Source organism: Leucopleurus acutus (genome assembly GCF_964270905.1).
Source record: "Leucopleurus acutus genome assembly, chromosome: 17".
NCBI lineage: Eukaryota > Metazoa > Chordata > Mammalia > Artiodactyla > Delphinidae > Leucopleurus > Leucopleurus acutus.
In genome coordinates, this window is record NC_139159.1 from 74,399,650 (window position 1) to 74,413,570 (window position 13,921).

Sequence of the window (13,921 nt, forward strand, 5' to 3'; positions counted from 1 at the left end):
CTCCTGTTACCCCCCTTACCCATCCTGCTAAGTTTTACAGAGAAAATAATCCACTGCAAAGGACATGTAAAGAAACAGAAACTACAAACAATGCATTTCTGTTCATTTAAGGCACATTCTGCATGTTTTCCAAATAAGTATCCTTGTATATAGACATTGATTTCAAACGTGAGGTAAGATACAGGCATACCTCGTTTTATTGTGCTTCCCTTTTTTGTACTGCACAGATACTTCATTTTTTCCAAATTGAAGGTTTGTGGCAACCCTGAGTTGAGCGAGTCTGTCTTTCCAAGAGCGTTTGCTCACTTCATGTCCCTGTGTCACATTTTGGTAATTGTCAAAATATTTCAGACTTTTTCATTATATTTGCTATGATGATCTGTGATCAGTGATGTTTGATGTTACTGTTGCAAAAAGATTACAACTAGCTGAAGGCTCAGATGATGGTTAGCATTTTCTAGCAAGAAAGTATTTTTTAATTGAGGTATGTATACTGATTTCTTTAGACATAATGTTATTGCACACGTAATAGACTATGGTATAATGTTAACACAACTTATATACACTGGGAAACCAAAAATTAGTGTGACTCGCTTTATTGCAATATTTGCTTTATTGTGGTGGTCTGGGATCCAATCTGCAATCTCTCCAAGGTACGCCTGTATTAAAAATAAAAGCATGTGAAAGATGTTTTGAGCTCTCTTGAGAAAAGTGCTAATTACAAGATAGTCTCATGATAAATTTTGTCAATACATAGGAACTCAGTAGCGTTGACCTAGGAGAATAGAAAAGATGTGTGACCTTCCATGAAATGAATAGATGTCCCAGTCTTTCTCAGATCAAGCTCAGAGCTGGGTGCTTGAAAGCTGTCTTTTTCTCCCAGGCAAAATGAAACTCCTGGTCATGTTTCGTAAAGTCTAATGGCTGATTTTCTTTTAAAATAATCAAGTGAAATACCACCCCATTTGGTATTTTCTCTAGATTCTACATTTTATTATTCTGCTGTCAACGCTCGAGGGACTAATATTTGCATATCCTAAATCAATATTATGTTTTCCATAGTGAAAGTCATCCTTGCCATTACTTATTCCTGATCCTTCTGCTGAAGTTCTAATCAATATTTAAATGCTTTGATAGAAACTGGATTTTAGGTGTTCATTTTCATCCTTGCTACTACCTTGAGCTTTGGAGTAATGCATTTGCAGCTGAGAGTCTGGGGATTACATTTCCCTCTAAGGAAATGAGTCAGTTCTCAGACAATATTCTCCTATATTGAATGTCAGGTAACTCTGACACTTTCTGATAATTTTAAATGCCAGGATATACCAATAACAGTCATGATAGTAAATAAGATCTAACAGTTGGGCAACACTTATTTTGTGTAGATGTTACTTTGTAGCCAAATGTATTCTATGTGCTTTGATCCATGCATCATCTCATATAATTTCCATTCTTCCAACAACTATAGGTGATAAGGCGTTTTTTTTCCCCTCACTTTGCTGACAGTGAAACTGGCTCAGAGGCAGTGAGTAAGTAACTAGACCAAAGTCCCATCAGCGGTAGATGGCAGTGCTGGATTGAGACAAAAACATTCACTTTCAGAGTCTTTCCAAGACCCTACAGCTACATCATAGGGTCATTACTACAACCACAGCTATTTCCTGAGCAAAGGACTTTATATACATTGTTTCATTTAACTAAAGTTTGAGAACAGTGATCCTCAAAATGAGGTACCAAGGCCAGCAGCGTCAGCATCACCTGGGAGCTTGTTAGGGAGGCATATTCTCGGTTCCCATCCCAGACACAGCGATCAGAAACTCTGAGGGTAGGGCGTAGCTACTGATGGTTTAACAAACTGCGTATGGGTTCTGCATGACTGCGGGTTACAGACTATCGATCATTATGCCGTGGCGTTGGACGCCTCCCTCCCTTCTTCCTAGGTTCTATACAGCACGCTACGCACTGGGAACACAGAGGGACTGGAGATTCATAATAAAAGGACAATCTTGAACAAACTGGACTGATAAATTAACAATGGAAGACAGTGATGGGTAGTGAGGCACTTAATAGCTGCGTTTATGTGACAGATTTAACTTCTTTGAGCCTCAGTCTCCCCATTAAAACAAGGAAGCCACGATTTACTACGTGGGGTGAGATCAAATGATATGATGTATTCATGGTATTTAGCACTACTCAAGATGTGTTTAGAATTGGGGGCTATCTCGCTCATTGAAAGGAAAAGTAAGCTGAGTTTTTTCCCTACAAATAGCGATTGATAGGAAGGGGAAATAACAGACATTAAAAAAGCAGAAAAATAAAAAGCCAAACAATTTCAAATCATGGAAAGTTCAGAGATATGTCTGAGTTTTCAAAGGAAGGGTAAGGTCATATAGCAGGTCTGTAAGTCTTAACCCTGGCTGCCCATGAGAATTGCTTTAAGAACTTAAAATAGATTCTGCACAGATTTTGCTTTACATGAACTGGTCTGGGGTCTGGAAAACCAGGATTTTTTTTTTTTTTAGGAACACCAGGAGTTTTAAAATGCTCCTCTTCTGGTTCCAATGTAAAATCAAATCTGAAAACCAACGCTTTGCAGGGCTAGGTCCTGAACACCTGAGTGTCATCTCACCGTCCTCATTGCCTATGACAAATGTCACTAAAGTTTTGAGGCCAATATTTGCATGATGTTTTAATGTTCTGTCACTTCCAAAATAATTGCTTCTTGGACATATACTTCTGAATTCTGCACATGGGAAACCCACTGTCACAAAGGGAGCAAATGATAAGTGTTAAGCAAGAAGAGGGTTTTGCTTCGGCTTACCCAGGGATTCCTCCAGATTCAAGTTTGTTCGCAATATCCACATCCCAAGACCAGACATCAAACTGCCACTTCCGTAGACCCAACACGCCACATAGCACTGAGCCCGAGTGGATTCCAATCCGCATGTCAACATCATGCTTCGTCCTTGACCGCACATACCTGTTGACATAGGTGAATGCAGAGACACATGTAAAAGGCCAGTGTAGGCACCCTTGGCCTGGGTGGCAGCCTGGGTCTTGCCTACTCCATAAGTTCAACTCCTGTCCATTCATATGCCACCTCTTCCATGAAGCCTACTTGGATTTCCTGATAACAGAAAGATACCCTTCCTCCTCCAAACTCTACTAGTCTTTTATCTGAACGTGTAAGGGCCCTTATCACCCTTCTCCCCAAACCTGCTCATCCTATATAACTTCTGTCTCAGGGAATGGCATCAATCTCTCTCTCTACTCACCACTGTACAAACCTGGGATAGATTATAGGTTCTGCACTTCACTGCACACTCCATTTCCAACCTAAATATTTTAATTTTTATTCCATTTTCTTCTCTCCATTCCTCATACCAACACTCTAGTTCAGGCCACCATCAGGCTTCAGTCTGGGCTCCCTGCCTCAGCCTGACCACCTTCCAGCTCATGTTCTATCATGCTCTACATGGCTATCACAAACACAAAAGTGACCTTGTCCCTCCATCACTGCCTTGTCTGAAACCCTTTCCTGACCTCCTGACTCCTTAGAGCAGTGTTCTCTGGAGTTCACATCCCAGGGCTGAGCTGGGTCAATGGCTGGGAAGCAGGAAGACAGTGATGCAACTTCCATCCATAGCTTTTGTGTTTTATCTTTACCAGAATTTGATTATGGGTTGACTTTAGCCACCTTACAGGGTCTGTGTCAGACTGACCTCTGACTGTAAGCATGGGGGAGGAGGCAGCTTAAGAAAACAGGAAGATTTCTACCATCAGGAGTTTCCTCTGGGCACACACATTCCTTCTTCATTTTCAAAATATTTCAAATAGGGGCTTCCCTGGTGGCGCAGTGGTTGAGAGTCCGCCTGCCGATGCAGGGGACGTGGGTTCATGCCCCGGTCCGGGAAGATCCCACATGCTGCGAAGCGGCTGGGCCCGTGAGCCATGGCCGCTGAGCCTGCGTGTCCGGAGCCTGTGCTCCGCAACGGGAGAGGCCACAACAGTAAGAGGCCCGCATAACGCAAAAAAAAAAAAAAAAAAAATTTCAAACAATTTTAGTTTTGAAGTGTGCCCAGCATCACTATAGTAGAGGGTGTAATATGGACTCTAGTGCCAGACTACCTGAGTTTATATCTTGCTCTGCCACTTACTAGCTGCATGACCTTAGGCACGTTACTTAACTTCTGTCTATAAAATGGGAGGATAATAGCATTGTCAGGGTTAAGTGAATAAAGATATGTAGAGAGTTGAGAATAGTCTCTGGCACATACTAAGGACTACTGGGTTGCTTGTCACATATGGAGGAACTGCAGGAAAGTTAACCTATTTTCTTGTGGCCACACAGCTGGTAAGCATGATTCTAAGACAAAACTGGAGCTGCTGTTTTTCAAACCTCATACTCCTTGCAACATAGACACTGTATGTGCTGTGTGATTCTGGGCAAATAGCTTAATCTTACCCAGAGTTTCAGTGGTTGTAGAATAAAGCTCTAGCTGATTGTTTCACTCACAGAGCCTTTGTGAGCCCCAAAGGAGATAATGGCTGTTAAAGTGCTTTGCCAACTAATTGTGAGGGTCTATTAAACAGCACACCATGCTAATGCCATTAGGCAATTAGCATGGTACAGGGAACGCACTGGAACATCTTAATGAAAAGACATTTAGATTTTTAATTTTCTTCTACAAAACAAATATCATAAGAAGACAAACTTTTTCATTGCACTGTTCTTCTTTTTGTTGTGTCTGGGATTTGACTTAATAAAAGAGAAGAATGAAATGACGGAGAAGTAATGAATAATTTACAGACAGCCATCCTCTTTGGAAAGGTTACCCAGCGGTTGCATAGGACTACAAACACATTCCATGTGTTTCAAGATCTGTTCTTGAGGGGGGAGGGGGCCTTTGAGCATTCTTGATGCTAAAATGGAGGGAATTCTGCTCTGAGTTACGGGTCCCTTTTCAATTTTTCCGAAGTAGAGCCCCACCGTTGCTTTGCTGTGCCTCGTCAGTCGCAAGTAAAGAAAAAGAAAGGCCTATAGATCACTCGCCTTATAAACATCTGCACCCGCTCTTTTTCTCCACAAACTCTGAGCTTCTGGAGGGCAGGGGTACCATCTTTCATTTCCATGTGCCCACACTTAGCACAGCGCTTCGCACGTAGTGCTCAGAAGTATTTGTTGAATTCATGGACAAAGCTCAAAACCTTTCTTGCTCTACAGCCCCTTGTTGTCCCAAGATGCTTCTAAGAGTCCCAGGGGAACCACGGAGGTGTGTTTGGCCCTGCCAGTTGGGGAGTGGGGAGACCCTCTACATCTTTCCCTTTCAATTAAAGCAGCTTTGCTCTCATCTGTTTTCATGGAGGGCTTCTAGCTAAGATTTATTTTCAATAAAGACTCCACTTAATAGTTATTATTATTTTTTGTAGCTCTAGATCAAGCTGGGTACCAATAATGCAACAGTTTACCAGCATAAGAGCGATGATGTCATTTCCTTTAATTGAACTATTAAAGACGAGTGTTTGGTATATAATAAAAGACGAAGAACCTTAGAAATGTTCTTTCAGTTGAAATGCTTCAAATAGTTCATTTTTTAGCCAATTAACCAATCCATCGATGGTGCTGGAGAAATGACAGCCATCATTGATCTGTAGATTAGACTTTCTCCACCGTTAAATAAATGGATGAATAGAGAGACAAACTTCAGCAGAGTGGCAGATTGGTACTGTGGGTGAAGTACATCCAACTCCTCAGCTTTGGGAGCAGAGACTGGAGTTCTAATGCTGCATCTACCCCTTGCTGGCTGTGGAAACTGGAGCAAAGGAAGTAAATTCTCCTCTGTAAAATGGGAATGATATGGGCTTCTCAAAGCAAGTGACTCTCAACACCACCAAGGGGCATGGAGTCTGCATTAAAGCAGGCCTGGATGTGAAGTTAGGTGTCTCACCTTACTACCTGTGGGACTCACGCTAGTTGCATTAGTCTCTGAGTCCCAGTTTTCTTAGGTGCAACGGGAAAGAGAACTAGATTTTTGCAGGATAGTTTAGGATAGTTTTGTTAGGATAGTTTATAAAATCATGTATATAAAGCACTTAACCTGGTGCAGTTTGAACACTCAAAAATAGTGGCTACTACTAATTTTTGTTAGTAATTAACAAAATTACCAATTTATAATTATACAACTATATACAGGTTGAATCAGACCAAAAAAAAATTATGAATTGATCGCACTGCCCTTTCCTGCTAAAATCGTGCCTGCATTTGCTCTATTTACATCTAAATAGCTTCAACCAACCCATTTCATATACCAACTGGGCAGTTCCTAGACATATATTGGTTCAAAGAGGATGAACTAATTTACAGTGTAGTAAGAACTGAGTGATTGGTCCTCAGCTCCCTAGATGACAGTGCCCTTGGACATTCTGGGAAAAATGGAAAAACAAGGGAGTTAGTTATGGACGTCAACTACGGTCACTGTGCAGGGTGTTCTGTGCAAGTACCTGGTACCATTACCAGTAATGGTGCCCAGGTAATGGTACCCAGGTAATTACCCAGGTAATGGTACCTGGGTACCATTACCAGTACCATTTTACAAATTAGGAAACTGAGTTCCAAGAAGTTCCTTTCTTTAGGTCACACGTATAGAGGTGGAATAGTTGGAATTTCACCCCAGGTGTGTTAGCCTAAATGTAGTGGTCCATTTCCTCTACCCTGAATGGTTTATGTTGAAAAAGGAGCCATGCTTAGGGGTACATGAACCACTGGGGTTTGGTCTGGCTCTGCCCAATAGATGGATGACACAGTCTCTGCCAGCTAATTCCAAAAGTCAGCAGACTATAGCAAGCTCCCTTCTGTAGATTCCAGAGTTCACTGAGGGTACCTCAGGGGTCACTCACTGTTGGGGTGGGAGCTGCCAGCATGGCGGCCATGGAGCCCGACTTTGCCTTCAACCATGATCTATCCTATAGCCTTTGCTGGACTTCAGAGTCAGCCTGCCTTACAAACCATGGGGCCCATCTGCTTCTAAAAAGTTGGAAAGCTACCGTGTCTTATCCTAGCGTGGAAGCTGCAGTTTCACAAAGTACTTCATTCTGGTGCCCACAACAGTTCTGATAGGTAGATATCTATCAGCATTATAAATTTCCATTTTACAGATGAGGGAACTGCGGCTCCAAGAGAGTTAAGATGTAAATATTATCTCTTCTGTGTTGGCCTTTTATCTTCATAAAAGATGCTGTTTCATTCTCACCCTACGCTACATATACAGTTCATTTATCTCATTTGTTCATTTGTTCAACAAGCATCTCTTGAAGTCCTCTGCAGATATAAGCAGGGAACGAAACAGACAAATCAGAAAATCAGTTCCTGTATTTATGGAGATTGCATTAGGATGGTTTCCCCCCATTTTACAGCTAAGGAGGCGGGAGCGGAGAGAGGTTAAGTCACTCGCTCAAGGTCAGGAAGTAATGGGTCCTGATCGGCCCTCACAATGCCAGACTGCAAGCTGAGAGCTCTTTGGACACCTTCCTGCTGCCTGCACTCCTTCAGCATCACCCTCTTGCTTTTGGGGGTGGAAAGGTAATGGGAAAACCTGGAGCAGGATTCCTGTTCAAAAACAGTGTGGACTGCATGAGAGAAAAGCAAGAGAAGCAATCCAGCCACCCCTTTCCCACACTGAGCTCTATGTCTTTCTCTCTCTGTAAAAGTAGATTTTTAAAAAACTAAGGTTGCCCTAAATGGTGTGTGTGTGTGTGTGTTCGTACTCTGCAATGCGTACTTCTTTAAACTCACAAGCATTTTCTTATGCCATTGAATATTAATGTAAGTCATGGTACTTAATGGTTACCCATTTCCCTAGTTTGTAATATGCAAAACTTTTATCTAACCATTTCCCTGCCTTTAGACATTTAGGGAGTCAGATGAGCATGCCTCAGGGTCTTTGCGCTGCTGCTTAGGCTGCGTGTCATTGGCCGGAAGTTACTTATCCTACAAGAATTTCAAGTTCCTCGTCTGAAAATTGGGGAAAGTAATAGTTATTTTCCTCTCAGGGCCGTGGTCAGTATTAGGTGAGGTGAGTCAGGAAGGTTATTTCGTATAGTGTCTGGCACATGGTGAGCATTCAATCAACATTAGCTTTATCAGCTACTGTTACCAGATAGTTTCAGTCTTCACCATGGTCAATAATTTTGCAAAAAGAATACTTGTTCATGTTAAAGGCAACTCTGATGCATTTCAAAGAGAAGTGCAGCCTTACGGATGCTGTTGTCAGGGACTTTTCAGAACAAGGTGAGAAAGGGGGTTTGAGGAGGAAAGAGACAGAGAGAGAAGCAAGGGAGAGAAGGAGACAAAGCAAAAAAGAACTACAGGAGGGAGAGAGGAGGAGGAACAGATGCCGCGAGGCATGCAGGGGGCTTGGGCACTCTTGCCTCCAGGGAGGAATGCTTTTCATTCCTCGTCCTGCCATGTTGCTTGGCAGGGCAACCCCATCACAAGGATTAAGACCTTTGTTCCAATTAACCGTCAGGGACGAGCCAGTTCCTGCTTGACATTCTGGTGTCATTCCATGCCTTTTTAGCAACTGTGCTGAAAAGACCAGGCTCTGTAATTTTCATTAAGATTCATCAAGGGAGCTTTGGAGATTATTAATAAAGATACTGCATATAACACAGCCCACCGTCAGCTCTAGTGTCTCCTCAGCTATCAAGTCTTTCCAAAATAGAGCCAGGGCACGTGAAGAGGAGCCACCTGGAGCCCCTTTTCAATCTACGTAATGGAATTATTATCTAAGCCTATATTAATTAATTAAATTTTATGAACAGACATCCATGAGATGCTATTAAATGCTTTATTAGAAATAAAGTTATATTCAATCACTTTTTTTTGCCATTCATCTAGCTAATATCATGTTTCTAAAATCAAGTGGTTTTTTTTTGATGGAATAAATTACTAAGAGGCTTGATTAAGGCTTATGATCTTGTTACTGTCAGAAGTTTACTGACTTTTCTTCCCTCTCAGTGTCAGTTCTGCTAACTTATTAAGGATGTATGTGAGACCTCCTAGGCTATACTTTGATCCTTTGGGTATCAATGGCAGATTTCAGGCATCAGAAACAATTGCAGAAATCTGGAGCTAGGAGGTGGGATGCCATAATTGTTAAGACCAATGGCTTTGGCGTCAGATGGTTCTGGATTGGTGCCCTTATTCTGCCACCGACCAGCTGTGTGATTTCAGGCAATTACCCAAACTCCGTAAGCTCCAGTTTCCTCATTGGTAAAGTAGGAGCCTAATTCCAGAGCTTAGTCCGGATGTACCCATATAGCTATACTGGTTGTTTATGGTTAACATCCATTCTGATTGGCTCCCCTGGCCTCTTGTGATTAGTCCATGCTTTAGCCATACTAGCTGTTCAATATCTTGCTCTCCACCCCTGCCTAACTCCCAGGATTGTTATAAGGACTAAATGAGCTAACGTATGTAAAACCCTTATCTCAGCTGATGGCACATAGTAGGTGTTCATTAAACCCTAGTTATTGTTATTATTATTTTACTAGAATAGCTTTCTGTAACTTAACTGAGTCAAATTTTCCAGTGTCCAGTCTCAGCCCTAATGGCAAGATCCTATTAAAAAATGTTTCTAGGGTGATAACATGCATACTATCTACTTAAATTTTCAAAAGAACACTCTGAATTTGGGATCTTATGATTCCCATTTCACAGAAGAGGCCATGTAGGCTCTGAGAAGTTAAGTCACATTCATCCCCAGCCACACACCTAATAATGGGAAGAAGCAGGAACCAGGTTATGTCTGTTGACTGCAGGTCAAGGTTAGTACGTTCCCTTTAAGTCATCTCATGGTGCTATAGTCACTCTTTCAAGGAACCATTGCTGTGATCACATCCAGCAACAAACTCTATCTTTAATAAAGTGGAACCCTGTCCAAAATACTTAGAGTATTACCAACTGATAAGGTAAGTTTACTATAATGATAAACATTTGATTTAATTTAAACTTCTATGTCACATATGGTGTCTTGGGGGACTCGGGGTCTCAGCTTTGGAGGATTATAACCTTTTCCTATTTCACAGCTACTGCTCTATTTCAGGTCCTTAGTTCTCTTTACTGGACTGTTACAAAAATATCTCCCAGCCAGTTTCATTCCCCTTGGCCTCTGATTTCTCTCATCTAGAGTAAACTGGAGACAGAGTTATCCATCTCCATGGTTACCCTCCTCAAGCCCAGATCAGAACATGACACTTCCCCACTTCAAGTGTCAGTGACTTCCCACTGCCTGAGGAATGAAGCCCCAGTATGTCTTCCAAGGTCACCAACTATCTGTGCACCAACTCCATTGACTGAGTTTAGAATTGTAGGCATCACCAAGGCCTGCTTCAAATCCTTAACACACAAGTATATGTATATATATGCACAAACATACACACGCACACACAAGGATAGACACATAGGTGCTCACATACTGATGCATATCTACACATCTGCATGCAAGCACACGCACAAACACACATACACACCATACACGTATACATATGTACACACATATACACACCACATATATATATATGTGTGTGTATAGGGAAACAATCTTTGGATCTCGGTCAAAAGGACCAACGTGGAGGGACCTTCAAGATGGCGGAGGAATAAGATGTGGAGATCACCTTCCTCCCCACAGATACATCAGAAATACATCTACACCTGGAACAACTCCTACAGAACACCTACTGAACGCTGGCAGAAGACCTCAGACCTCCCAAAAGGCAAGAAACTCCCCACGTACCTGGGTAGGGCAAAAGAAAAAAAGAAAAAACAGAGACAAAAGAAGAGGGACTGGAACTGCCCCTCTGGGAGGGAGCCGTGAAGGAGGAAAAGTTTCCACACACTAGGAAGCCCTTTCATTGGTGGAGGGAGGGGTGGTGGCAGGGGGGGAGCTTCAGAGCCACGGAGGAGAGCACAGCAACAGGGGTGCGGGGGGCAAAGCGGAGAGATTTCCGCACAGAGGACAAAAACAAAAACCCTTGTTTTTGTCCTAGGGTTCTGTCTGTCCGTTTTTTTTGTTTGTTTGTTTGTTTTTTGTTTGTTTTTTGCGTTAAGTGGGCCTCTCCCGTTGCGGAGCACAGGCTCCAGATGCACAGGCTCAGTGGCCATGGCTCACAGGCCCAGCCGCTCCGCGGCATGTGGGATCCTCCCGGACCAGGGCACGAACCCGTGTCCCCTGCATCGGCAGGCGGACCCTCAACCACTGCGCCCAGGGAAGCCCCTTAAAGCATTTTGATAATCAATGTTTATTTCTTCTGCAATGCCATCTCTGCAGCATATCTTCTGCTTAAGTTCAAGATGGGAACTCTTATGGAAAGTCTGTGGATGAACGGATAAAAAAGTTATTCTCCCTTCCTTCCTTCCTTCCTTCCTTTCTTTCTCCCTCTCTTTTTCTCTACACACACACACACACACACACACACACACACACACACACAGGAATATTATTCAGCCCTAAAAAAGAGGAAATCCTGCTATCGGCGGCAATATGGATGAATGTGGAGAACGTTATGCTTAGTGCAATAAGCCAGACAGAGAAAGATAAATACTCTATGGTACCACTTATATGTGGAATCTAAAAAAAAAGTTGCACTGATAGAAACAGTAGAAAGGTGGTCATCAGGGGCTAGGATTGTGGTAGGGAAAAGGGTAACTGTTGGTCATGGGGTACAAACTTTCATTTTAAGATGAATAGGTTCTGAGGTTCTAATGTAAACATGGTGACTATAGTTAATAATACTTATCGTATACTTGAAATTTGCCAAGAGTAGGTCTTAAGCATTCTCATCAAAAAAAAGATAACTACGTGAGGTGATGGATGTGTTCATTAACTTGATTGTGATAATCATTTAAAAATGTGTAAGTATAGGGGCTTCCCTGGTGGCACAGTGGTTGAGAGTCCGCCTGCCGATGCAGGGGACACGGGTTCGTGCCTCGGTCCGGGAGGATCCCACATGCCACGGAGCGGCTGGGCCCGCGAGCCATGGCCACTGAGCCTGTGCGTCCGGAGCCTGTGCTCCGCAGCGGGAGAGGCCACAACAGTGAGAGGCCCGCGTACCGCAAAAAAAAAAAAAAAAAAAATGTGTAAGTATATCAAATCACCACATTGTGCACTTTAAATATAAACAACTTTGTCAATTATATCTTAAAAATTTAGAGAAAGAAAGAAAAAAGAAAGGAAAGTTTTGCTGCTTAAACTTGATTTTGACATGGTTGGTAAATCACAGACTTTCAGAGGCTTCAGAAGAGGTCTAGTCCAACTTCCTCATTTCATAGACAAGCCTCCAAGTAATATCTCTAATGGGCACCTACAGACAAGAGAAGGACCCCTGAGTGACTTGTTCATCACTGTATTTCCAGCGCTTAACACAGTGTCTGACACATGGTAGAACTCAACAAATTATTTGTTGACCGACGCACTGATTTACTGACAGAATAGCATTTGCACACCTCACCAGCTGTAGAGTTGGTACAAGGCATTGGGGCTTCTGGGTGTCGGTCCCACTGCCTCCCTTGAAACCAGTCAACATATCACAATTCATCTTAGTTTTCAGGGCAAGACTCCTAAGTGTCCAAATTAACAGCAAGAAGCACCTGCAGCCTTTTCCATCTACCAAAGGCTGATCAAAAGGAAACTCTGGGTGGGAGTGGTGGGCTACTTCTCCACGGTCCCTACTGGGGGAAACATCTGCATCTCTGTGAAAGAGGGGGTAACAGCGGAGTGGACATTTCCAGTCTCTCTCCACCTGCCTACTTGGTCTTAGGGATGGTTATGGTTGGATTTTCATCCTATACCTCATGGCAAAGCACCTCACTGCCTTGATCAGGCCCTGGTTGTGGGTAAGTTCCAGAGGTGGGACCCTGAGGGCCCACCCGTGGGGCATATCTGCCCACCCAGACTGTGATTTCAGGCTCAGTATTGAAATGACCAGTGTCACGTCAATAGAACAGGATCATATTTAGGAAAAGGGCTTCTGTGCCCTCTTCTTAACTAGGGGACTTCACAGCATTTCCCAATGTCCAGAGAACTCTGCCTGAAACCCGAATGAAGTCAGGGATCTGTCAGCAAGTAGAAGGGTCAGGCACACTGCGTTGGCTGTGGCCGGGTTCTAGAAGGGGAGCCTCCAACTCCTTAGATTCCCTTGCCTGTTCCTGGATTGCTCTTGGGAGCCAGCAGGCAAGCTGAGCCTACAGTGGAGGGTGTGTGTTTGGCGGGTGCGGAGCAGGGGCTGTTGTCCTGGCTGAACCTGAATCCAGACCGACATTCCCGAGCACCACACGGGTGCCCGATAGACCACACAACCCAGGTGCGAGTGCACGAGGAGAGTCTTCTGGTCTGTCTCCAACAGTGCTCTTCTTCCCTTATAAGATGAAGACATAATCCACGGAGATTTCTGCCCATGTGTCCACTCTTTACTCCCTTTGCTGTGGTTGTGGGAAGATGTGATGCTTGGAGAATCTGCAAACATTCTGGAACCTTGAGGGGAGCTTTGGCAATATTGAGCTTCTGTCCCAAAGCCATGAACAGCCTAGCTCCAAAGTCCTTGACCGCAATAGCTCATCCCCCTTTGATTCAGCCTCTATTTGTCAGCTACACTCACCGAAGCCAAAAGCACTTGCCGCACACCCGTGAAGACGGCCAGGTTGCCCTTCAGTGATTCCTGTTGGCTTTAGGATAAAATGCACCCCCTTAGCATGGCTTAGAAGGCCCTGCAGGTTCTGCATGCTCCCAGGGTGCCATCTACCTGTCACGACCATTTCCACCCCAGGCTCCACCAGCTGCCACTACAGCACAGCCCGAATCCTGCACATGGCCACCTATCTTCCAAGCGCTCCACTCCACCTCCAGGATCTAATGTCTTACTTTTC

At 43.5% G+C, this 13,921-nt stretch overlaps 1 protein-coding gene across 3 annotated transcripts in view; it reads right to left on the reverse strand.

Annotated features, from left to right (window-relative positions):
- Nucleotides 1–13,921, reverse strand: part of ADCY8 (adenylate cyclase 8) — a gene marked incomplete at both ends in the record, with an annotated part of 213,885 nt that overhangs the window by 110,222 nt on the left and 89,742 nt on the right. For all 3 annotated transcript variants that reach the window (XM_082858592.1, XM_082858591.1, XM_082858590.1), the window contains one exon: nt 2,822–2,980. In XM_082858592.1, the coding sequence (XP_082714718.1) occupies nt 2,822–2,980 (159 nt within the window). The remainder of the gene's footprint in view (nt 1–2,821; nt 2,981–13,921) is intronic.